At 48.3% G+C, this 26,903-nt stretch overlaps 2 protein-coding genes across 11 annotated transcripts in view; one reads left to right on the forward strand and one right to left on the reverse strand.

The window, feature by feature from the left end:
- The window catches only part of LOC122371881 (attractin-like protein 1), a 28,189-nt gene extending 26,030 nt beyond the window's left edge, over window positions 1-2,159 (reverse strand). The window contains exon 1 of one of the 2 annotated variants that reach the window (XM_043348635.1): window positions 1,586-2,159. In XM_043348635.1, coding sequence (XP_043204570.1) covers window positions 1,586-1,821 — 236 coding nt within the window. In that variant the 5' untranslated portion in view covers window positions 1,822-2,159. The remainder of the gene's footprint in view (window positions 1-1,585) is intronic. The other variant, XM_043348634.1, reaches the window with a different exon arrangement.
- Window positions 2,160-2,407: 248 nt separating this feature from the next.
- LOC122371883 (kinesin-like protein KIF2A) overlaps window positions 2,408-26,903 on the forward strand; it is a 43,253-nt gene continuing 18,757 nt past the window's right edge. Inside the window, exons 1-4 of one of the 9 annotated variants that reach the window (XM_043348642.1) lie at window positions 2,408-2,592; window positions 10,935-11,022; window positions 15,605-15,699; window positions 16,617-16,700. In XM_043348642.1, the coding sequence (XP_043204577.1) occupies window positions 10,962-11,022; window positions 15,605-15,699; window positions 16,617-16,700 (240 nt within the window). In that variant the 5' untranslated portion in view covers window positions 2,408-2,592; window positions 10,935-10,961. Of the gene's footprint in view, window positions 2,593-6,841; window positions 6,862-10,934; window positions 11,023-15,604; window positions 15,700-16,616; window positions 16,701-18,998; window positions 19,299-26,903 lie in introns of those variants that run through there. The other 8 variants (XM_043348638.1, XM_043348643.1, XM_043348641.1 and 5 more) reach the window with 8 other exon arrangements.

The raw sequence follows: 26,903 nt of genomic DNA on the forward strand, positions 1-26,903 counted from the left end.
CAAATGAAAGGTTTAGTTCTTAACTTGAAAGGCTTGGCTGTTTTGCACTGCTCAATTGTCTAGCATCCATATTGTCGAGCAAGTTGACAAGCTATAAGGAGGAATTACAAAAATTATATCAATTTTTTCAATCAATAGAATTACAAAATTATACAGGCTGATATAAATCTTATCTTCCTGAGAACACAGTAAAAAGAAACATGCAATCAAGGCTGCTTATATAAATCTTATCTTCCTGAGAGCACAGTAAAAAGAAACATGCAATCAAGGCTGCTTACACTTGAACTGTTCGACTTAGGTACGATTTCATTGTGAAATAGAGTGAATGATTGAATGACATGCACATAATATATAACCATTGAGAAACATTGGTTTTGTTTCACTCATACATGGATTTAAAGGGACCCTCCCACCTTCAAAAAAGTTTATGAATTGGCATGAAAGTCATGTCACTCGGTTCAGAAAGAGCGAAAACGAATATCTACCAAATTTCACCGAAAAATATTCACCGGTTTTCAATATATTAGACTTTTACTTTTGTTTACTTTTTGGGATCTCCGCTGTTCCTAGCGACTTTATTTAAAAGTGCGGCATTTGTTGCGCGCAATGCAGCATATACCACCGCGTGCTACAAAACGTTTTAGTCAAACATTTAACGGACATTCGAAAGCCTGATGACGTCATCAGATTCCCGTAATGGTTAAGAGATAGGGACCACGCTGGTCCCATCATGCAAGTAAAGGGAAGAAATTTCTTGAACACCATAAAGCTGCGGGGGTTGCGACCAGGATAAATGGTGGTTTCTGAGCCTGGCCGCAAACTTGGCTATCTCAACTCAAAACTAATGTTAAGGTGGGAGGGTCCCTTTAAGTAGACTTATGTTTGAAGACATTGTGGCCAGTTGAATCAAGTAGGTAGTGCAATAAAAATGAAGACAAATATCCCTCAAACACATTCTAACAACAACCTGTAAAGTCCCTACCTCTATTTTAACAGGATGTACTTTTGGAGGTTATTCTTGCTAATGCATTCAGTGTGCAGAGTTTATGTGTGGCAGATAACAGCATTGCTGAATGCTGTTACATTATTGTAGGTAATGCAAAGGTAAATAACATAATTACTTAATAAATTGGAATGTACCTACTGCAAATGCTAGGGCTAAAAAACACAGGACTCCATGGTTTAAATTCATAGGTAGGTACCTGGCAAAACTAACTAATACAGAATCATTGTACTAAATAACCAGTTAAAATTCACTATTCATCACACTCTGCAGGCTGTGTGGAATTAGAATGTCAGTGGTCACCACAACACATGATGCTCAAATTGAGTAACTATACCAGAGAAAAGCAGCTTCCATCTTATTTTGATACATGCCTGCTAAAAATATCACTGCAGGTCATAATTATTGACTGAGACATTGTACTATTGAGTTATATGATAACACTACAATATTTTGATCCCAATTTTAAGACTGGTGTCTGAAGAAGCTTTTTAATATCTCATAAGTCACATCTTTCACATCAACAGAAGGTTGCAGGTGATGTAACACCAGCTCCACCATTGCAAGTATCAAATATCTTACCTTACTCTTCCTCCACAAAGCTGACAGCTTGGACCTTTCCAACCAGCATAACAGGTGCAGTTTCCATCTATGCAATCCCCATTAATGCACAAATTATCTCCACACTTATGGTCCACATTTGAGCCATCAGTCTTCGTTTGGCCAGCATGTATGTACAGGAGTAATATAACTAAGATGAAAATCAACTTTTTTCGGAACTTAAAACCAAAGTATTGATATTCCATTCCTGCTCTCATCTTGCCATTCCACGATACTCAATAATCCAGTGCAAAACTAAGCGTTCAAGCGATCTTCGAAGTTTTCAAGTCAGAACAGCACTGGCACTGCCACTGCAACTTGAACTGTGATGATACGAACTGGAACGATGTGAGGGGAAAAATTCCCTCTTCAATGATCTCAAAACAAGGCACGACTGACAAAACTAGAGAAAACAAGCATTCAGCTTCTAATTTAAAGATAATACGCCCCTGTAAACAAGGGGGCACACCAACTATTGAAGCCCCCCTTCCGCGTTCAATGATCCCGATCCTGTGGTTTCGCTTCGCTGCGCCCGTAATTTGCTTACATTTCTGTTGCTTTATGTCTGTGGCGCGTCAGATATGTCTATTTAATAGAGAAACAAAGCATTACGTAAGAAGTACATAATATATTCATATTAATTTACGGGAAACGGATTAAGGATGAAAATTTATTATTCATTCCCCTAAAATTGATTTTGATGCTTTCTTTTCAAAGAGAAAAATAAGAGTTAAGAACAAAAGCTTAAAACAATTTTCCTAAAATAGTGCCTACTTGGATATAAGCTAGGACCTGTCCACCTCTAGAATTCCAAGTACCAGTCTGTTGACAAGCGCACTCAAATCCGAATGTGAATCGCGTCGAAACCGTTGAGAGGCGTCGGGTGTTTTGTTTGTGTGTGATACTGCATTGGTTTCTTAATTTATGTAACCTTCACGTGGCAGATTTCATGTGATAACGAACGGAATCAGGATCTGCGACCCCACAAGGTGACCATGATAATAACGAACGCATCTATTCTAATCTCTGTTACCTACATTTGAATATGAAAGCCTGCATGTAGGTCCTATGTAATGTCAACTCTTGCCATTTTGATGAATATTTTGTCCATTTTCACTGCTGCTTCTCATAAAATTCATGAAAATCATGTGTCAAAATTAAAGCCAGCACAAAACCCCCCATTTCAATTTAAGTATACCTAGTGCAGTGTCACTGCTCGTGCCTCGTAGTTCAGTTGGGGAAACTACGAGGCGAAAGTCAAAAGATGGATTGGTCAAAAAATGGACTTTTGATGACCATATATGGGCATTAATGCAGCCCCCGCTACTAAGGGTGAAAAACGGTATAACAAGCCGGTACCTGTGGTATCGCGTCCACTTATCGGAGAGAAAAGGCTTCCATTTTCCACTAGGAAATAGGAATTAGCGTGATTTGATTAAATTCGGCGAATTGACTCAAAAATGGTGATAGGAAAACAGCTTTTCTGTAGGTTCTGGGCGTCACAATCAGCTGGCCATTCAATAAATGGATTAGTGTTTTGAAAGAAAATTGTTAAAAGATTTAATTTAATTACAATTAACAAAGATATCTTACTTTAAAATAATAACTTAACCACAATTAGAAAAACCATAAACAAAATAATAAAAATAATGACATTTTTAAACCACGGTACTGCTTACATTTTTTGGCGCGTCTGTTTCAATCCGCCATATTTGCCAATCACTGATTGACCTTGTGTTGTAACTCTACGATTTAGAGTCGCCAGTTAATTGTGCACCGAGTGAGTGTGGGCCTTGTGTGGTTAAAAAACATTCTTATGCCTTATTTTTTCATTTGAATGTTAGGATGCATTGAAAAGATGAAGTTGTGTGATTTTATGACCATATATGGTCATCGCCCCGCCCACTCCAGCCGTTGATTGGCTAATCCAATTTTTGTTTGGCTCCTCGTAGTTTCCCCAACTGAGTTGTAAAGCAGGCGTTATACTTCTATGTATACTGTGATGGGCTGTGGCCTTGAGATGTGTGCTATTGGCATTGTTTATTTATTTACTCATTTAATATGCTACAAACCCACAGTCAATACAGCGGGGCTTGCCACTTCCATTTGGCTAGTGCATAGCTGTCACTTCCGGTATTATAGAGCAAACGTCAGTCGTCACACGAAGGTTTTCCAACCAAGGAGAGGCGCTATGCCTGGAGGTACTTCTTTCTAACAAAACCTAAACAAACCTAACCTAACCTGACCTAACCTAACCTAACATACAACCTACAACCTACAAACCTACAACCTAAAAACCTACAAACCTACCCTACAACCTACAAACCTACAGCGTCTCTCCTTGGTTGGAAAACCTTCGTGTGACGTCTGCTCAACTAATGCCTCACTTCTTACCTTCCTCATCCTGGCTGTTTGGAACAGTCAACACTCGGCAGTGTCAGTGTGAGCTCTAATTTGCACTAGCTCTCTGTCCACATGTTGCGCTCAGCATGCAATCAGCCAACCAATCTTAAAGCTTGGCGTTGCTGGTTCCCTTCTTGTTGTAGTTTCTGCTCTTTGCCCCACCAAGTTTGGTTAATGTTGCCATCATTTTTCCTTATCTTACCTTGTGGTGATCTGGTTGTAGGAGGGCTCAATTGACCTGTGGGACCAGCTCTCATCATGCTTCCAGTAAAACTCCCAGTATATTCAGCCTCACAGTATTCATATAGACATTGTTTGGATACCAAGGAGTTGAAATGTGATTTAATACACTACTAGTATTTTAGGGATAGATATAAAGTTAAGACTGCTAGTGCAATCTGGTTTCATCACTGATGATGTCCCATTGATGCAGGTACCCTAATGAAGGGACTGGGCCTAAGTCCATAAAGTTAACCAAAAATGTCTGTGCAATCTGTATTTACCTTTCAATTGCTTTATTTTTGCTGTTGAGCATTGTTCTTTCATGCAAAAGTGCTATATAGTTCCTTGAATCAAAGGGCAAAACCTTAGACACCTGTTTCTTTAGATTACAGATATGGGTGATAAACCATTGCCTCTTCGTTCAGTTACTATATTTGGTCTTAACCCTCGCCGGCACAGGGGGGGGGGGGGTGATGCAACCCCCCTAAGGTTTTTCGCGAATAACTCGCGTAAAAAGCGGCTGATCGCGACGAAACTTTCAGTACCCTCGCATTGATCAATTTTACACCTACCCTGAAAATTTCATGACACTGACCCAAATGGCCTTTGACCTGTGACCTCTTTTCCGAGACCATGTCTGGCCGGAATCGCGATTCGGCGTACCTATGTCGGGCGTCGGCTCGCATTAGCCGCGCGTTTGAGAGCTTTTCGTGGTTTCAAACGTTCAAACATGTGATTTGATGTTGCTCCCATACATTAGGGTGGGTGTCAAGGTCACCTGAAGGTCATGTCAGGTCATTGACCTTTGGTGACCTCGGGTGACCTCGGTTCACTTTCTCGAGTTTTACATGTTTCTAGGCTAGTTTTTGGAGCGGAATTCGAATTTAGCAACCATCTGAACATTTACGAAGTAGTTTTGGTGCCTTCGTAACATGTTACGAAGCTGTCAGGGGTGGTTGACACGTATTACGAATACCCGTCACAACCCCTACTGGTTGACCTGACCTGACCTGACCCGACCTGGTCTACAGGGTGGGACAGAAAGATTTACCTGTTTGTTTTCAGTCCATAACTCAAAAAGTTATGAACGGATTTTGATAAAATTTTGCATGCAGCTTCCCAACTGACTCATGTATCAACATTAAGATCGTTTTTACATTTTGTACTAGTTGTTGATGAGCTATTGCGAAGATGACTAAGAGAGCCAAAATTGCGGCGCTGAAGTAGGCTGGCCACAGCTCTCAAAGCGTCGCCAAACAGCTCGGTGTTGCCGTAAAAACTGTTTGCAGTGTACTTTAATGACTTAAAAAGATAGGGTTCGTGTCGACGAAGTCCATGCCAAGCAGAACAAGGGATATCCGCTTCAAAAAGCTGGTTAATATCGTCCACAAGAAGGTGTTTCAAGTCGTAGGCGAAGCATGCGCAAACTGCCAAGGGACCTCAATGTTTCGCCCAGAACCGCCAGGAGAATCATAAACGACGGCTTGGGCTTCATGTCATACAGGATGCAACGTCGGCACCTAATTTCGGCGGCATCCAGGGAAAAGCGGCTACACAGGACCCAAAAGACATTGGAGGAGATCAGCAGCGCCGGTGACAAGGCATTCTTCTGGTCCAATGACAACATTTTCATGCTTCAGCCCCAGAGACACTTCCAGAGCGTCAGAATTTAGGCAGATGGTCCATCCAGCGTTGATCCTGCTGTTCGCACCATTTCTCGTCGCAGGAAGCCTGCTGGTGTCATGGTTTGGGCTGCCGTCGCATACGACGGCTCAAAAGGAACCTTGGTCTTCATCAAGGAGGCTGTGAAGGGGAATTCACAGGTTTCAGTCCATCTGCTGGAGGAACATGTTTTGCCTTGGATCACTCAGTCGTTCCGAGACGGATGCGTCTTCGTCCAGGACAGTGCGCCGCCTCAAACGGCCAACATCGCTCAACCGTGGTGGAAGGCCTACGTGCCTGGGTTCTGGGACAAAGACATTCGGCCATCATCAAGTCCAGACTTGAACCCGATGGACTCTGCAATCTGGACCATCTTGGAGAGGAGGGTGTCTGCAGCGCCACACGGCAGAACGCCACCCTGAAGCTGACCCTCGAGACGGCACCGTCGAATCTTGGCGGGGACACCGTGCGGCGCTCGTGCCCCTCCGCAGAGGAACGTTTCGAGGCAGTGGTGAAGGACAAAGATGACCATATTGAGTCATAATGCCGTCGCTGAGGTGTGTACATGTTACTGGATATGTGTGCCAGAAATCAATTTGATATCTTTGTCTGGGGCCGAAATATTTAAGAAAATCAAGAGGTAAATCTTTCTGCCCCACCCTGTAAATGCTTAAAGACATCATCTCTGATCAAAACTAACACGATATTCGTGATCAGCACCCCGGAAAACCACATAGCAGCCACACTTTACGACTTTCTAACAGGTCCCGATTTTCCCGGTTTTCGGGTCATTGACCTGACCTGGAAGGTCACCCGATGACCTAGGACCTTAAAATTGGGTATCATCGGCTTCCTCTCGTGACGGGCAACGCGCTCGTTTTTTTCCGCGAAGCTCTAGCTCGATCAGGGGCCAAACGCGAGGGGGGGTCGTACCCCCCCCCCCCCCTTGTGCCGTCGAAGGACGCAAAATGGCCTGTGCCGGCAAGGGTTAAGATTACTTTTATAGTTCTGAACTTATTTAACATTCATACATAATACTTAAAGTGACCATCCCACCTTAACATTAGTTTTGAGTTGAGATAGCCAAATTGGTGGCCATGGCCTGCAAATACCAGTTTAGGCACTCACAACATCGAAAAATGCTTTAAATCGGAGATATGGAATTTCAAACTTGCAGTTTTCGGATTCTAAGGGGCTAATGCATTGGAATGCCCCCTTAGAATTTGTGACGTCAGCGGAGATCTAACGATTTTAAATGTTTTACTAAAACGTTTGGTATCACGCGGCGGTATACAGGGTGTCCGGAAAGTCCTGGCGCTTCTTTTGGACGCCGTCTAACGCGCGCTGTGATTATTGGACATTCAGCCAATCACCACAGACATGACCACTCGTTGACCGCTCAGCTAGGGGTCGTGTATATATGACCCTGGAATCGTGTTTAGTGATGGGTAAATGGGCAAAGATGCGCCTTGTCGCTGAATGCCTGCGCGCGGCGGCGGGGTGCGACTTGAACGAGGCGCGAGTTGCAGCGCGATGCGGCGTTTTTCGATGAATGGTTTAGCTGGTAAAGGTTTATTTCGACTCGGAAATTCCTTAGAAGATATCCTCAGGCCGGTACGGCCGCGGTATGTCAAGACTGCCGAAAACGGAGCGGCATTTCAGCGCGGCAATCGAAGAAAGTGCGGGGGTCTGATGGACACAAATGTCCCATCATCTTCGTCAATGTCGAATAAATGAATAACAGGCTGGTCCACGAGGGGTTCCTGGACAGCCACATCAACCCGAGGGTCAAGACGACTTGCCCTAAGGGTCACTTCGCATTTCAACAGCACAGAACGCCCACCGACAACGCTGCTGCCGTTCAAGCTCAACTGACAGAGGATCTTGCCGGGTCAGATCACCGTGGCGAAATGAGATTAGGCAGCCTTATTCTCCTAACCTGACCCGCTCGACTAAGGCGTGCTAAGCGTTTTGTAGAACAGGATCTAGGCCATTTATCACCCCAACCTGGAGTCGCTGAAGAATCGCATCATGACAGCATGGGAGGACAGGAAATGTCCTGCATAGTTAAAACCCGCAGGCGCTTCCTCCCCTACGTCGAGGCCGTCGTCGGCGCCGGCGATGGTTACATTGAATGAGCACGTAGCAGAAGCATGTCGCTTGGTGTCCCTGGTCATTGTTTTGATCCATTGATGAGTATCTATGAACCAATGGCATTTGTTTAAGAAAATGTTGAAAAGCGCCAGAACTTTCCGGACACCCTGTATGCTGTTTTGCGCGCAACAAGTGCCGCACTTTCAAATAAAGTCGCTAGGCACATTGCCCCAAAAGACGGTAAATAACTTTTGAAAATGCCTATCTCCAATTTTAGTGTTTTCTGGAACAAAATTTTGCAAGGAATCCGATGGTGTGGTCCCCGAGATCCGAAAAATTTCCATTTTGGAGATAGCACCTATTTTTTGAAAAATAAATATTCGTCAGGCATAAAAGTCAAATAAATTGAAAATATAATGAGTTAATTTTTGTAACAACACTAGAATGAGTCGAACATGAATTAGAGATATATTTTAGCTGAGATGATACTATATCTGCGCATACATGTACATGAACTAGTACATTAACCCGGCAGTTGCTGGGGTATTTCGCCACCCACCGTTTGCTGGGGGGGGGGGGGGGCGTTAAACGCCCCCAGCCGATAACTCGAGAACCAATAGGCGCAGCGAAACGCACGAGGCGGCAAACGAAAGAGCGCGACGAGACGCTTCAGATGAGTACTTTAAAGTTGAATTTTGAGGTCACAGGTCGGGTCAAGGTCAGGTCAAACACCTGAAATCGGGCTTTCAGTAGCATGCACTTCAGGACTTCGCAATGGGCGCCTCTCGTCATAAACTCTGTCCAAATGGTGCACAATCCATCATATAAGGCCTACAAGAGTGTCAGCTCCATGTAGGGGTCAGTCAAGCATAGGTCAGGGTCAAGGTCAGGTCAACCGGGTAGGCACATATCCCCGAAAATCAAAACTGATATTCGCAGCCTGTGACACATGTTTTACAGGTAATTTGGGGCGTAGAACACGATGGTGACATTCATTTTATCATATGTGTACGTGTTTGGCTCAAAAAGTTCAATTTAAGAAATGCATGTATCATGGTCGTGAAGTAGTCACGAAAAATTGCCAAGATTCAGCTCAAGATTATGGAAAATGTAGAGCGATAATCAATAATCGAAGATAGCCATTTGATTGATCATGGTATTGGCAGTCTAATGGCGTTTACGGCATGTCTGTATGTCTATTCTGTGATTTTATATGATTTTTTGAACATATGCCGTTTTTGGTCGAAAACTCAGAAATCATGACGTCACTAAAACCTCGATATCTCAAAAATTTTCCGACCGATTTTTTTGAAACTTTGTCACAATAAACTTCGATCAATTCCCTACAGGTACCCAAAATTTGGCGCGCCTGCGGCGCGCCGTTTTTATGCTATGGCCCGGCGAAAAAAGTGGGGGCGTTTAACGCCCCCCCCCCCCAGCAACTCGCGGGTTAACCCTCGTCGGCCGAGAAGGGGTGGGGCGGGTGCCGCCTCATAGGGCTTTTCGCGATAGCTTAAAACTCGCTTAGGGTAGACAGCTGAAACTTGGTATACCTAATCTTTTATTCAAACTGGATCTTTTGACCTCAACTGCGTTTTCAGGTCAGGTCAGGTCACTGACCTATGCCGTCATAAATAAACCTCTGCGAAGTCCTCAGATGTTGCAACTTTGCAACGCCCTCAGTGCCAGAGGAACTTTCACAGGAAGATGAAAGTTACAGGACGTAGTATCCTTCTGAGGTCTCACAACTTGTTTATCTCGGATTTAACCTAAATGTCACATGAGGTCAGGTCGGTCACGTGACCTCACCATTATAAGTCAATGGGGGAAATATTGAAACTGTTATTTTGGCGCCGGAAATGATCTAAAACTATCCCAATCACATGAAATCGTGGTTTCATGATCGGACCTTACAAAGAGTGCATGAAACCACGATTTCATGTGCTTGGGACAGTTTTTAGACAATTTCCGGCGTCAAAATAACAGTTTTCATATTTCCCTCCATTGACTTATTATGGTGAGGTCACGTGACCGAACTGACCTCATGTGACATTTGGGAAAAATCTGAGATATACAATTTGTGAGACCTCTAAAGGATACTACGTCCTGTAAGTTTCATCTTCCTGTGAAAGTTCCTCTGGCACTGAGGGCGTTGCAAAGTTGCAACTTCTGAGGACCATGCAGAGGTTCATTTATGACGTCATAGGTCAGTGACCTGACCTGACCTGAAAACGCAGTTGGTGTCAAAAGATCCAGCTTGAATAAAATATTAGGTATGCCAAGTTTCAGCTCTGTTTTCCCTCAGCGTGTTTTGAGCTATCGCGAAAAACCCCTATGAGGCGGCATCCGCCCCACCCCTTCTCGGCCGACGAGGGTTAATGTACTAATTCATGTACATGTATGAACAGATATAGTATCATCTCAGCTAAAATATATCACTAATTCATGTTCGATACATTCTAGTGTTAGTATAAATATTCACTCATTATATTTTCAATTTATTTGACTTTTGTGCATGACGAATATTTACTTTTCAAAAAATAGGTGCTATCTCCAAAATGGAAATTTTTTCAGATTTCAGGGACCACACCATCGGATTCCTCGCAACATTTTGGTTCAGAAAACACTAAAATTGGAGATAGGTATTTTCAAAAGTTATTTACCGTCTGTTGGAGCAATGTGTAGGAACAGCGGAGATCCCAAAAAGTAAACAAAAGTAAAAGCCTAATATCTTGAAAACCAGTGAATATTTTTCGGTGAAATTTGGTAGGTATTCATTTTTGATCTTTCCGAACCAAGGGACACCACATTTATGCCAATTTATCAACTTATTTGAAGGTGGGAGGGTCCCTTTAAAGCAAGTAGCATCTAATAAGAAAGTCCTCTTTCATGAGTGACTTGTTTGAGTAATGATATCTTTTATTCCAATAAATTGTTTCTTTTTCCTCAGGCTGCTTCTACATCAATTTGCTAAATCATGGATGAAGTTTTTGGACTTTTGAAGCTGGGTGTCAATGTGGACATTCAAAGAAGTGATGGTAAGTACTGGTCTTGTACCTATTTCATTCATAGCAAATAGATCATTTTGAGTGCTGAGGAATGCGGTAGATTGAAGGATGGAAACTTTTTTCAACATAGGTTTGCAGACCTCTACCACAATTTCCGACCAAAGTTGTGTCGGTGCCGCGCTTCTTATGACTGGCAGATAGCGATCATTCCCGCCGTTTCGTCTATCCTGACTGAATGGGTCTGTCTGTTCATTTGTATCTCGCTCGGCTGTTGCGGTGCTCTGGGCCCTGTTTCACCGGTGATAGCAGCACGCTACTATCAAATTGCGCGAGCTGACGTAATGTGATGACCTCACACTTATGACGTTTCGTGTAATCCGTGAGCTTTTTCATAGCTATGTTTGGAACAGAGTTGCTGTCTCGTTGAATGCGTTTGATACATTCGCACGGCCGTGAAGATGTTAGCAGCAATATTTGATGACATCACACAGTTTGACGACGCCATGGTTTGTAGATGTTTCCATGGAAACCCAATTTGACACGTGTGATAGCAGCGTGCTGCTATCACCGCTGAAACAGGGCCCTGGTCTCGCGTGCAACCCTCCCCTCCCTCCCCTCAGCTTCTCCCTCTCAGGGCCACAATGCAGGTAGGGGGGGGGGGGAGTATCGCGTGCCCGGCTCGACTGATTCCCGGGACCGCGAGTAGATCAGATGTCGTCTGTTATTACATTCCATCCACGAGTGCCGTTTATAAGTGGTTATGTAAAGCATTGGAGACAGTTGTTCAGATTTTGGAAGCCAACAATTGCTGAACTGTACAATAAGCTCTATTTGCTTTTTTTACTTGCTGTTCATAGTTAAGTCCTGAAGGACTTTGTCTAAGGAGCATACGCCATGAAATCATACAAACTTTAACTACACTAAGATGACACCACCGGTGTCCATAAGTTCTCTTTTGTTGCAATTATGTGAACCATTGTCGTTCTATTTTGAACGATTCGCTCTAAATATCGGCGACGGTGAGGGCGTTCCCTTCACCATGGCGCCGGGTGTCTGTCTGCCGCACTCCGATCGGCCGCGTCTGTCTGGGGCGGAAGGTGCCGGGTCTGCGTGGGCTGCTCGGCGGCGCCGCATATGGCGGCGACCTCGTCCGCCGAGCCGCGCGGCGGCGGGCGGAGCTCCAAACTATCGGGCTGGGACGGGCCACGGGCGGAGCTCACTGAAACCGGGCTATGAACCGGGAGTGTGGAGCTCCACGACAGCGACCGAGGTCAGGGATTGTAACCGAGTCTCCGGTACAGGGCTGGATCCTGGCGGCGGCCGGAGTGCATTGACACCACGCTGGGACGAAGCTCGCAGCCACGGACCTGGGACGCAGCTGGGGCGAACCCCCCAGACATTGGGATTAGGACGGGTGCGGTACGGAATTGCAAGGTACCGAGCATGACATGGCGTCCGTGGCTTTAGGGAGGTTCTCAGCTCCCGATCCGGCTTTGATCAAGCTCTTTACACTTCGCCTGGGCTTTGGCTGCGCTCCAAACACCCAGTCTGGACTTGGACGGAGCTCTCTGCGCCTGGCTGGGACCCGGACGGTGTGGCTGTGAGCTCACACAAGTGACGGGGCGCGACTGTGTCGGCCCTGATCCTCTAACTGGACCTCTGGGGTCGGCCGGCGCCGCCCCGGTCGCTCTGCGATCGGCCCCGGGGTCTCCCGGCCTCGAGCTGGGCGTGTTCTCACACCGCGCGGCACCGACCTTCATCTGCTGTGAGCTTCCGGGACGAGACCGAGGGCGTGGGAGGGCGTCTTCGCACCGCCCCTGTTACCCAGACGAAACGGGCAATCATTGTGAAGTGATTTCGTGGCTTAGTGTCGATCTTGACCTTTCGGAACATCAGATATTGTAGTCATTTTGTAGATGACTAGACAGTGGACAGCGGAAACTTGTCCGCGTATTCGCCAATGATTCATTATTAACTTGTATGTGGTTCCTTCTGGCTGCAACCCGTCTTTGCACACTAACGTTTCTCTTCCCGTTGCGTCTTATCCCATGCTGTCACAGCGCCACGGCGTGACGGAGCGTGTGAGTGCAGCCGTTTCCGGCAATCACCTCTGCGCGGGCCGTGGCCGGTGCGCGCGGAGCCGTCCGGGTCCGTTACACCGCCCCGGGCGCCGCGCCGGCTGATCACAGAGAGCGCCGGCGCCGCTCCGGTGTCATGTGGTGCGGCTGCCCGTGGCCGTGACGGGAGCGTTAGGCGTTGGGGAGGGGGATGGGAGAGGATGGATTGTTTGTGCATGACGTGGGGCTGCTGAAATAGTGGACATTGTTTAGTGATGCAGGGAGGCGCCGGTATGGAGCGCGATATTCACGGAATTGCAATGTTTTTAGCTTTACGGAACGATACATTTCGGCATCTTCATACAAAATGGTTGCTTGGATTGATGGTGAATTAGACACGACAGGCGGCTGTTCGTTGCACCCCAGTCCGGCGGCCGTCTCACGCCTGCCCGTGTCGGTATACCGTTCGGTGTCCCACACTGGGTCTCCGGCGCGGCGGGCCGGCTGTCAGCTGAGAGCTGCTCTGCGCACGGCTGACGCGCCGCGCGCCGTGACGCGGCACTGTGGATGGGTATCGCCGCGTGCCGTGTCGCGGCACTGTGGGTGGGTACAGCTGGGTATCGCCGCGTGCCGTGGGACGGCTGCAGGTCCCAGCACGCCGCCAGCTGCCGGCACAGATCCACCGCCACCCCATGTCCAGACTGGAGCTGCTTTGTGCTTGTGTCAGAAAGGGATAACATCGCGACAAGTGCAGACGGGCCCATGGAACCATTTTGAAATGTCGTTAGCTCAGCTGTATTCACTCATGGAGTCATGGATGCTTCGGATCACCTCAGTGTTTGCAGGCCGATTGTCCCAGAGTTTTCTTCCCCTATCCTCGCTGACAGCTCTACCGGACCTGAATAGGTATACATACCCTAGGCTCCGGGTTCGTCGGCTCGAAATTTGCCCCCCCCCCCTCTCTCTCTCTCTCTCTCTCTCTCTCTCTCTCTCTCTCAGTAAATTAGAAGGGCCGCCCACTGTCCTCCTCTGTCCTCGCGGCGCTATGCTGAGGACAGGCGTCTGCCGTACCGTCCGACGGCTGGGGCGGCCTTGGTCCCGGTGTGGGACGTGTCAGCCGAGTTACAGATTGCTGATTATGCAGGGGACGAGCCGAGATGACCGCGGGCTCCGGGCGGCTCGTTCTTGTCACAGCCCGTATTATTCACGGGCTACCTGAGTGCTCGATCTCCACCCGGTCACGTGAACCGGACCAGCGGCCAGCTGCTGCGCTGCACCCAGGTCACGTGGCCAGCTGGGAGCTCAGCCCGTGCACCCGAAACGGTAATATTTCGCAGAGCGAGTTGTAACTTGTGATCGCTCTAGGACTTTTCTTTCGGTTCAGATCAGACCTCTGGGGTCATGTCTGGCTGACCGGACCGGGCAGTAGAGGCGGCAGAGCGCCCGATAAGGGGAGTTATTGAGCCAGGTGGGTCACGGATCGTCCCGGCGTGACGACCTTGACTGCGCGGAGACGCTCGGGGGGGGGGGGTGCCGCGGCCGGCGCAGCGGCTGGAACACTGGAACAGGCCGGGCCGGTGCCGGGTGTTTCTGGCTGGTCAGACGTCGGGACTGGGCCGTAGCTGGGATGGGGAAGATGGGGGGATTTTTGACAAGATATCAAAGTGGGACCGTGTCCAGACGGCTGTGTTGTGGTTCGTCCGGTTAGTGTGGGCGGGTGTGGGATGGATCGGGGACGGATTAGTGTGTGTAGGGGGATAGTTATTGGGTAGGTCCTCGGGCGCCGCCCTCGAGGCTCGACCCACCCGCGGAATCGACCTAGCACATCATCGCGACGCGCCGATCGGTAACGTCCCATCTGTATTCATAGGATGGCTCCATTAGACTGAAGACGTCGCCATAGCGAGGGGGCGAGGATGACCTTGTTACGTTAAACACGGCAGTGTCTCCGACTGTCTGACTTTCCGACAGGTCTGTTAACACCACGGTGCCGTTCATGAACTGGGCTGGCCGACGTGTCTGATATCTTGTGTGATAAGATTGTGATAAGATAAGTTGCATTGTGTGATTGTGGTGATGTTTTTATTTACATAGATTTATCCCGATATGCGAGTACCCGATAAAATGTATCAAGCGGCCATCCTGGTCACTGCTAAAATGGAAGCCGCGAAAATCGGACAGGGTCACGCCGTGACCTCGCCATCTGAGCATGTTTACCGCTGTTTTGCAGGCTGCATCGAGCTATTGCCAAGATGCATTAGCACCCGCTAATTGGCTGCAATATTTACGACCTTGCTGGGTGAATGTTAAGGGCCTGTTTTGGTATTCAATGAGTGTATTTGTGGTGCTCTATCATCGATTACAACGTGTTTAAATGGAAAGCGTTACCTTCTGAAGGACACCGTCGCCATTTCGCTTTGGTAACTTTCTAGAATAGCGTGCCCTTCAACGGATGTTTTATCTGGAAGAAGCCCCCCTAGGGCTTGACCCAATGTGTGTGAGGTGAGGTCTCCCCCGTGCGGCGTGTCGGTGACGTGTGTGACCCCTGTTGGCAGGTCGGATTCACTCGGCAGTCATATCGGGGGTCAACAATGACGCCAAGACGGTCACCGTCGAGTGGTTTGAGCGGGGAGAGACTAAGGGAAAGGAGGTGAGTGTGCGCCGCCCCCAGCTGCCCCCTCACTCTACCTCTCCTTGCTCTACCCCAGCCGCTCCGACACACAATACCATGCCATACATACCTCCGTCCCCGGCGGGAGCATCGAAACATGCCCCCAGTCTCGGTCTCCTGGGGCCAAGCTCGCACCGTGGCTTGAATTGAAAGGCAATTGGTTAAGTTTTGCTGCGGTGATACATTCATGACCTACAATCCATCAGCTGTTTGGTGTAATTCACATTGGTCAACATCAGTATCATTTTTCTCAAACAAATTCCAAGTAATGTCAGTACTCAGTAGGTCACCTGGTAATACGTGGCCCAGCGTAGGATATAGGGTATAGGGTGATTCGCCGTTCAGGTTTTGGGCTGGACGCCGGCCTGTCCGCCCATCTCCACTCTGCCGCGGCCCGCCCGTGTAATCGATGGCAGACTGATGGTGGAGTCCCAGTCGAGGGGGGGGGGGGGGTATCACACTCACCAGCTGGACCAGTAGCGGGAGGGGGAGGGGAGTGAAACAGCCAGAGCAGATGTGGAGCGTAATTAACCGGCGGCCAGAGTGGCCAGCTGGTGTGTGTCCGTTCCGTTGACTGGCATTTGGGTTTGTATCATACTGTGCGGTAACCCGGCTTGCTGTAGTAATAGCTACATGTTTTTTTTTTCTCTTCAGTTGGTACCGTGTATTGTTGCCAGCTGTTTTCCAGATGCGTCTCATTTCGGTTATCGCCACCTTCGAACCAGTTGCTGTCGTGTCCCCCGCCATTTAAACGCCCCCGCGGGTCGCCTCCTCTCCGCTCCGCGGAAATTCCGGTTCGGTGTGACCTTGGGCTCTGTGTTTACATAACACGCACCTCTGACTCAGTAGTCTGGCCCTGACCATGACCTTGACTCTGACCGGTGTGTGTGTTTCAGATCGAGATCGAGTTGATATTCAACTTGAACCCGAACCTGGCGCCGTCCGAGCCGCAGAGTGTGATTCCGTCGAAACTGAGTCGGGTAAGTGTGGCTGGACAGGGCTCCACTCCCTCCCTACTGTCCGGGGCTGGGGCGGGAGGCCACGCCCCGGGGCGGACCGGGAGGTCGCTGACCGCGCTGGCGTGAAGGTCCGCTGTGACGGTACAGCTACTGTCCTCAGTGGAAGTTATATGGATCTGTAGTAGGCGATACGAACGTCAGGTCAGACCATGACACGCTGGAATGCAGCGATTGTAACCGTCTGTAACCATTGACAGTAGCCGTGCTGGTCGGCTGGAAACCTGCCTACTTAAGTACGAAAACAGAGTGGTCCGACGTTAGCCTATCGATCGGAGCGATTCAGGGTCGCCGTATTATGGAAAACACCACCGGTCTGTCGTGGCCTCGAGTCTGAGTCACCGGTGACTCAGACTCAGGGTCGGTGACTCCTGGGGTGGTCGACTCAAGACGCAGTTTGTGGGCGCAGTCAGGTTCGGTGCCTCAGTGTGGGTCGGGGAACTTCTCGAACGAACCCCTGCCAGCGTGGGCCGGGACCCCGTTCGAAGGAACCCATCCGAACGCGTTTGTGACTCCGCTGGAGCGAACCCCTCGGAGCGCGGGCCAACCAGCGATACAGACAGCGTGATCGATATGAACTCGAACGGGTTTGACCGCGCCCACCAGCTCACACGCCGGCTCTCCATGGGACTGGATGCAGCTGCGTAACATCATAGCAGTCTGATGAGCTACCGTTAGTGGTGGCAGTTGCTGGTCTGGTGTTTGCGGGAGGTGTCAATGCAACTCCATGCCGCCAGCGATGGGCGTTCTCCTGCCCCGGATGGGCCGTGCCCCGCCCGACCGACCGGTCCACCGGGCGGTAGCAGGTCCGCTCAGCGGGAACGGCTGTGCTCCACTCGTACGGGCACGGCCGCGTCGCCAGGAGACGGGCACAACACGCGGCAGTCGCGGCGAACAGCGGCGATCGATCCGCGCTGTGCAGGCACGCCGCTCACAGGGTGCAGATGAAAAACGGCGCTGGACGGCGCCGGGCGAAAGTCGCCGCTTCACTTATTCATGGAAGAAAAACGGGGCGGTGTTGACAATCCTGGACTGGGTCATTGCAGGCTGGAAACTCAGTGTTAAGTATTCCTCGCACGACAACATGCCAGAGAGAATCAAGAAATATTTAATTCCCGAGACATGCTTCAACGTTGCCCTAGACTTTGACGCCATACGTGGTGTTTGCCCTTTCGATGTCATTCGACCTGAATTGGACGGCGGATGACCCACGGCCACGGATACTCAGAGCATGCTGCCACGTGTAAACAGTCAAGGTTGTGTCCCTGAGGTCTGTGCGGCCGCGCACTGGAGAGGCTATTAAAACAAATAGCACGCAAAGGTCGCTACCGGTCGATGGTCGGAATAGATTGACCGATCGACCAATCGGCCGACTTGTTGAAAACCGCCTTGGATGGGCGCGGGTCTGACTGCCGGTGGAGCTATGCGCGATCGCGTGGGTTTGAATGCCCAGTTGGGTGAGCTGGATCTTGCAAGTGACGTGCCCCGACATGACAGATGTGATGGACGTTCCCTGTCGCGCTGATGACTGGATAATCGCTGCGCCGGGTATCACTGTCGGCCTGAGTGAAGTAACTCGTTTGTGGCAGCGCTGCCCGAGTGAGCCGTCTGCATTTCAGGAAATGTCATAATATGGCTAGCTAATGTTATGACCATAAGAGTTAATATTGCTTCAGTAGGTCCATTATGTGTTGTCTAATAGAGCCACAGATTTTCGGGGTTTCTATGAAATAACGTCATCAATGAACATGGAGTGAGTATTGTGAATTGGAAAGTCATCAGGAGGGCCGGCTGTTACCTGTCGCGGATTGATGCTTGTCTTTCTTATATCGTCTGTGTGGAGAGTATTTGTGGGTATGACTCCACAGTCTTATTTAGAGATACAATAGAAACTGAGTCTAAACATCTGACGTCAGTACCGGTTTGTGGTCGGGACTTCACCTCTCCTTTATAGAAGGCCGGTTTCGATAACACCTCTCTCGCACTCGGAGTGTTGAAGCCGTCTGCGTGCTGAAGCTGGCTGCCAATCGAGCTAACTATTCTCACATTTATCGGCCCCGGCAGAGGCCCCCACACGTTCCCGGTTCGTGGGCCGGGGACACGGCTGACCGGGCGCGGTGTGTCGGACGGGGCACGTCACAGGGTCACTGTGCGGGACTGGGGGGGTGTCGGGTCCCGCCCCGGGCCAGACAACGGCGTGGTGCGCCACACCCCGTACCAAACCACGGCACATCACAGCACATAGCTGAGCGCCGGCGCCACACCCGCATCAAGCCACAGCACATAACAGCACATAGGTAACTCCGTACCAACCATCACACAATATAGCCAGTTGGGCGCTGACCGCCGTCCCGAGCGGTCGACCTTGACCCGCAGCCGGCGCGAGGGGAGGAATGCGTGGCTGAGGGGAGGCTCGTGTGGCCGGTGACCGGGGCCATCTGTGATGAAAAGGCGAGTGTGAGCACTGATCAGTTTGGCGTTGTTGGTGGACAAGCTGATTTTGGTGTCAGGATGACAAAGCGAAAGAAGATGTCGAGTCCAGGAAGCCCAGCCGATAAGCAGGTGAGTGGGCTTAGTGAAGAAATCGGTGGCCTGAAAGATTATATTAAATCAGAGCTGAGTAGCTTGAGGGAAGAATTTAAAGGATGGTCAGAAGCAAGACTCGCTGCTGTTGAGCATGCCGTAGAGTTCGCATTGGAATCGGTAGCAGCAGCAAGCGCCAAGGCCGGCGCAGCAGAGTTTGAGGCCAGGAGAGCGGTTGCGGGGCTGGAGTCAATTTCTGAGCACCTGAGGCGTCTAGAGGACCGCTGCGATAACGCAGAACAGAACTCTAGGCTAGACCTGCTTGTTTTCAGTGGGAAAGCTATCCCCAAAAGCCGGTCGGACGAAAATTGTACTCTGATTGTGCGTAAGCTCCTGGAGCATCATATGGGGTACCGTTTAAATGACGAACAAATCAATCGTGCCCATCGGATTCAAAGCGGTAAAATTGTTGTGAAATTTAACCGCACAGGGCCAGGATCCGACAAGGAACAGGTGTGGAAACTCAAAAGCAGGCTGAGGGGAAAGGATTTATATGTGCAAGAATCGCTGACCGAAAGGCGCCAGGAGATATTCCAAGCCCTCCTGCGAGCTAGGAGGGACGGCAAGATATTTTCCGTTCACACTCAGGGCGGAAAAGTATTTTACAAGCTGTCGTTCCAGGATTTTCCACGCAGGGCTTCATCATTGGAGGCGGTGGCGGACCTCGTTCGGGCCGCGCAGTCCGGCGATCCTGCTGCGGGCACGCAGGGGCGGGGCCAGGGGCGCGCCCGGGACGGCCGGCGGACAGAGGTGGGGAGCAGCGGACAAGAGAGGCCGCCGGGACAGACTCCTCGGGCGGGCCAGGCGCGACCGGCGGGGGCAGAGTGGGAGCAGCGCCGGCCAGTGCCGCCGGACGCCGAGGTGCTGGACTCGCCCCTGCCGGCGGCTGGTGGCGCGCCCCATGGCCATGTCCGACCTGTGGAGCCCCGGGCGGGGTCGTCTGGTGTCGGGCTGACAGCTTGGTTGTCCGGGCCCCTCGGATCGCCACGGACCGATGACGTCATCTCGCTCGGTGGCGGTACAGCTGCTGCTGACTCGGGAGGAGACTGTGGGGTTGACGGCGGGTCCGGGAGGCAGGCTGATGACGTCATCTCTGAAGACTCGACCCCTAATGGATCTCCAGCTGAGGCGATCGACTCTGCTGGGCCGGGTGCCGACAATGACACCTCAACCTCGTGTAACCCGACCGCAGGGGAGCGCCCACCGGCGGGGAAAAGTAAGACAGGTGGCAGTGCATCGGCGCCCGAGTGGGGCGGCGTGGATGCGGCCGCGCGGGTGGCGGCTCGGGCGGACCTGGCCGGCGCTGGTGGATCGACTTCGACGGGGGCCGCTCCTCGGGGCGGCGGCGCAGATCGGCCGGCTAGTGCGTCGGGCGAGACGGATGCCGCTGCCCCGGGCCGGCCGGGTGGGACGACCTCGGGCAGAACTGTGGCGGACTGAGTGAATGGAAGCTGGGTACTCCAGCCTTGAGGTGGGATTTTGAGGGTACTGGGTATATTGAAAAGATTTGTAATATTTGAGGTGGTTAAACATAAGGATGGTGTGGATTACGACGAGATTTCTTACACTGTTAGCTCGCGCCTTGTGTTTCTACATTGGGGGTTCTGGTACAAGATGTTTGGGCCTTTCGGTTAACCGGCCCACGGGCACGGTCTCGAGATGTCGGGAATTTTTCTGCGGTTAGTGAAAGTGTTTGCATTTTTGTTTTGTGTTATTTCAAACGGATCATGTGTCACGCATAAGGCCTACGGATATAACGGCACAACGTGCGCGTAGTACCAGGGAGACTTTTTGTTTGACGAATTGCTCTCAGGCCGGCAACGACGGTGGTATAGCGCTATATCATTGCCCTTGCCTGACTTCGGAGGGCATCGAGATGATAATACGACAATTTACGGGCGGCGGTAGGAGGTCTGGAAGGTTAAGGGAAAAATAAATTAAACTCAAAATGCTTAAAGTAGTATCGTTAAATGTGAATGGATTGAGGACACATGAAAGAGGACCAAAAAGGCGAAAGATGTTTACCTGGCTCAAAAAGAAAAATGCAGACATATACATGCTACAAGAAACTCATTCAGAGGAGAGAGATTCTGCAAGGTGGTTAAACGAATGGGGGGGAGATGGATATTTTGCACACGGCGACATAAGGAGCAGAGGTGTGTGCATTTTACTGAGACCGTTGGCAGCCATACAGATGAAACTTGTAGAAGCAGATCCCAACGGAAGGTATCTCATAGTAGACATAGAGACTCAAGGTGTATCTATGACTTTAGTGACCTTATATGGACCAAACATCGATGATCCGAAGTTTTATGAGAATTTGCACGCAAAACTGAACGAACATCAAATCGATGAATTAGTATTAGGGGGTGACTTTAATTTTGGATTTGACAGGAACTTAGATAGAAAAACCTCCGGTAGGGATGTTTCTAATAATGATCGTTGCAAAAGAGCTGTCGAGCAAATTATGAATGAATATAATGTTATAGACATATGGAGGGAGCAAAATCCATGTAAACGTGATTACACATACATTCGTCAAAATGGTAGAAGCAGGTCTCGAATAGATTTTTTCCTTGTGAGTGAATCTGTGTTGTATGGGGATGGTAAAACGGAAGCGAGAATAGTTGACGGCTTTTTGGCAGATCATAGAATGGTAGTGTTGGAGTTGCAGGTTACGGGAAGCGAGATAGGAAAATCTTACTGGAAGTGTAAAAGAGACCTCATTAAAGACAGACAATTTCAAGATATGGTTAAAGCACGAGTACCGATGATAATTGCAGACAATGACACGATAGGCACACCCAGAACTTTGTTACTGGAAACAACTTTATGCGTTTTACGAGGTGATATTATTAAAGGGACTATCCCACCTTTAACATGGGGTTTGAGTTGAGATAGCCAAGTTTGCGGCGAGGTTCAGAAACCACTATCTATCTAGGTTGCAACCCCCGCGGCCTCTTGGTGTTGAAGAAATTCGTTCCCTTCATTTGAAAATGGGCCTTGTACAAGGCCCTATCTTCAACATGGAGCGACCGTTAGTGTGACGTCACCTCGTTTAGTCATTCTGATTTAAATGGGTTTGTTCGTTGAAAAATCGCTTAAAACTTGGTCTGAACTTTGTTGTGGTGCCTACAGAGTAAAAAGAATCAGCTTGATGACAGTAATGTGGCCTGGGGAAGGAGGTAATTTTGGGCTGTGACGTCACATATTTGAAAGTTTGTGTTTGAAATATGGGAAGCCTAAGATGTTTAATGAAAAATAAATGCCAGAACCGTGTTCCTGGTCATCCAATCTATAAAGTCCGGCACAATTCAACTGGTTTTAACAACATTTTAGAAGGTGGGATAGTCCCTTTAAGTATGCAGCCACCCAAAAAAAGCAGAGAGAGCAAGAGTTTAAGCAGCTCGATGAAGAGATAAACTACATGAGCAATTTAGATACTTTAGATGAGGATGGTAAGGATAGGTTAGAACTGAAAAGAGCTCAGCTGGAAAGTCTGATAAGTAAAATGACTGATAAAAACATGTGGAACGCGAAAATTCGGTGGCGTATGCACGCAGAGCGAGGTACGAAATACTTTCATGGTTTGCCTGTGAGAAGTGCTGCACATAACGTTTGTAAAGCTATGGTCATGTCAAATTATGGCACAAAGAGAGGAGAAGTCACCGTAGACCGGGATGAAATATTGCAGGAATGCCGGACATTTTTTGCAAGGCTTTATGATTCGGAGCACGTTGGGCAGTGTTACACCAATTTTTTGAACGACACTGCCTCACTGTCAGAGAGACAACGGGACGGGTGTGAAAGTCGTTTTGATTCGAGTGAATTAGAGCAAGCACTGTTTTCAATGAAGAATGGTAGCTCTCCGGGACCATGCGGGTATACTGCTGAATTTTTTAAAACGTTCTGGTCAGAATTCAGGGTTTTGATTACACAAGCCGTAAACGAGATCTTAGATACAGGTAAAATGCCCGGAGAGATGAAAAAAGTATAACTATACTGATCCCGAAGAGAGGTAAAGATAGGAGGCACGTTGAAAATCTAAGACCGATCAGTCTATTAAATGTTCTTTACAAATTAATAACGAAAGCGATTGCTTTAAGGGTGAGGAATGTGATTAAGGACTTGATTCATGAAGACCAAACTGGGTTTATACAAGGAAGATACATTGGTGAAAATGTCAGATTAATTCTGGATACTATACAACAGTGTAAAGAGAATAAGATTTCTGCTTTACTCTTGGCATGTGATATGCAAAAAGCTTACGATAGCGTGAGCTGGTCTTATCTCAAAGAGGTAGTTCGAAAGAACGGGTTTGGACCAAATTTCCAAAAGTGGATAGGTATACTGTATACCGATCTGCCTGAACATTACCCTACGGCTAGAGTCCAAGTAAACGGCTTTTTGTCTGAGCCGTATGTGATTAAAAGGGGATTACGGCAAGGCTGCCCACTGAGTTGTTACCTGTTTTTGTTGTGTATAGAGCCCCTCATTCGCACATTACGAAATAACGATGAGGTCAAGGGGGTGGACCTGTCGGGCTCCATCACTGTGAAGGTTTCAGCTTACGCTGATGATCTTACGGTATTTTTGGACGGAACAACGAACTCACTCAGGCAGTGTATAGCGACCTTCGATAGTTTTGAAGCAGTGTCGGGATTGAAGTTAAATAAACATAAAACCCACTGCACGTGGATTGGCAATGAATCACAGACAAAAGACTTCATTTGCGAAGAAATTGGCTTGAAATGGACGAGGGAGCCGATCGAGATTTTAGGCTTGTTAATTGATACCGAACTCCAGGAGGATATCTTGCAGAAAAATTATACAAATAAGATTGATAAATTGCAACAACGTCTTAACCCGTGGCTGCAAAGAGGATTGACCCCATATGGCAAGATCCATTTGGTCAAATCTGTCGCATTGTCGCAATTAATTTACGTAATGTCTGTACTCCCACAACCAAGAGCCGATATGATCAAACGTATATATGATATTATTTTCCAGTTCATTTGGAGCAAGAAAAGAGCTAGGGTTAAGAAAGAAGTTCTCAAAATGGAATACAAAAAAGGAGGCCTAAAGGTGCCAGATGTTTTGACGGTAGTAAAAAGTCTGAAGATTGGATGGGTCAAACGATATCTCGACAAAGATAATGTTTCTAGTTGGAAAAAGGTTATAAGCCCAGTTTTGACGGTTAACGGCGATGTCAGTATATTCCAATGCAACCCTGACCTAAGACAGGTACAGGGGCGCGTGAGTAATAGTTTTTGGAGAGAAACCGTATTAGCCTGGCGAGAAGTAGCTACAAAAGAATCCCTATCAGCTGGCGATGTGCTTAATGAAGTGATATGGTTCAATAGAAATATACGAATAGAGAAAATTCAGGGGATAAGGAGAAGTGTATACATTGCTAAGGGAATGGTCAAAGTGAGCGATTTGTACGATTACGATAGACATCGAATGTTGTCTGCAAATGAGTTGGCATTAAAGTACGACTTACACCCATTACCATGTCAATCGTTGATTAGAACAATCCCCGAGAATTGGCGTGAACTGCTGAACGTAGAGGAGCCTATCACAAGGGTCAGAAATAAGGTCACGCAAGAACTATTAGAAACAAAGAAAGTAGTAAGATGGGCGTATCTGAAAATTATCAGAGAAAATCAGGCGAAGCCGATTGCATGCATTAACCCGCGCCCGGCTGGGGGTCCTGGATTTCCACGCCCTGCTGGGGGGGGGGGGTGTTTGAACACCCCCCCCTTGTAACTCGGCTCCTGGGCCACGTAGCGATACGCGGAAGGCGGCGTTCGAAAGAGCGTAAAAAATAATGACGAAATCACTTCGGTCAATTTTTTGGTCAGGTCAAAGGTCAGGTCACCAGAGGTCATTGAAGGCAAAATTTCGCCGATTTCCAGGTCGAATGTCTAAAACTTCCAAGAAGCCAACGCATAACTCGGGAACCAATAGAGCTACAGCGCCGCGGAAAAGCGCATTCGATAGCCCTATTAACACCCTTTCTGAGTAATTCTCTCAGATTTGACCTAACGTCAACGGTTTTGCCTGCAGGGGGCAAAAACTGCAAAAATAGCCGTTTTTTCGGAAACAGTTTTTTCTGCAATAACTTTTGACCCAAGCCTTGTACGAGCTTACTTTTACCGGCATCGTGTTCCTCTCGTCAAGACGCATCGAATGAACTATAACTTGACCTTGAAAGGTCAACTTGAAAATTTGACCTCAGGTCAAGGTCATGACCTGACCGGAAAGGGTCATGTTGCATATCAGTCGATCCGTATCGTCGAGCTGAACACATCTAAGGCGTTTTCATTGCTCTAGCATGCCTCTGTCAAAAGTTATTTGCGAAAAACTGTTAGATACCATTCGTGACCTAAGATGACCTCAGGGCATAAACAAGGGTCACGGACACCATTTTCATGTTCAGTGTGTCTAAACCACTTGTAATTTGGTGTTTGGGAGTGTTTATAATGTCTTTCGTCCAAAAGAGGCGCATTTCAATTTTCTCCCATTGACTTATAATGGGGAGGTCGCAAAATTGACCTGACCTTAGGTCATCGATATCAAAATTCTGAGATATACATTTTGTACATGCTATTGCTCTTAGCAATCGCTGAAAGTTTCAAAGCGATCGGTCACTTGGTGTAGCTATGACAGACATTGAAACTTTTTATGAGGTGAGGTTACTTCAAGTGACCTGGTGACCTGACCTTGAATGACCTTGGTCTGAAATTTTCACAACATGTGTAGAATTGATGTATGATAAGGTGTACCAAAAACGGCGGCGCTCCGCGCCGCCGTTTTTGAGATATCCGCGAAAAACCACAAGGGGGGGTGTTCAAACACCCCCCCCCCCAGCAGGGCGCGGGTTAAGTGGCAGGAAGAACTGGGGTTACCAGCAACTTATGATTGGGATAGAGTATTTAACTTTGTGTACGCAATTAGTGAAGATCGAAAGTTAAGATGGTTGCAATATCAGTGTTTACATCGTTTCTTACCCACGAATAAGCGTCTGTATATGTATGGCCTAATTGAAACAAACAAATGTCGGAGTTGTCCAATGTATCAAGAATCTATCGGACACCTTTTTTGGCATTGTCAGGTAGTGGCGAGTTTCTGGCGTCAGTTGAAGGACAGATTCAGGGTAAGAGAGGAGCTGTCTCTACAACAGATAATATGCGGTGTCGAAGGCGAAGCTCACTTTGTTGATCGCTTAAATCTACTGATTTTGGTAGCCAAACAGTATATTTGGAATTGTAGAGTTAGTAACCGACCGGTAACCTTCCAGACCTTTATCAGCACGCTGCAACAGTACAGTCTTATGGAAAAGCATGTGGCGCAAATAAATGACAAAATGGATAGATATGATGCCCTGTGGAGGGTCACGAATGCCGTTATTAGTTGATCCGAACTGCTTACGTATGTCGTTACTTTAATTTGGGTTCGTTTGCTTAGCATTTTTTTTTTTGCTTTGTTTTGTTTTTAGTTAAAAGGTCTGTTAGTAAAGCTGTTAAGCTATGTGTGTCATATTATATTGTAATTTTGTGTGTAATGTTTGTGTACGTTTGT

Source organism: Amphibalanus amphitrite, unplaced genomic scaffold, assembly GCF_019059575.1.
Source record: "Amphibalanus amphitrite isolate SeventyFive unplaced genomic scaffold, NRLGWU_Aamphi_draft 001288F_arrow, whole genome shotgun sequence".
In the NCBI taxonomy this organism is placed as follows: domain Eukaryota; kingdom Metazoa; phylum Arthropoda; class Thecostraca; order Balanomorpha; family Balanidae; genus Amphibalanus; species Amphibalanus amphitrite.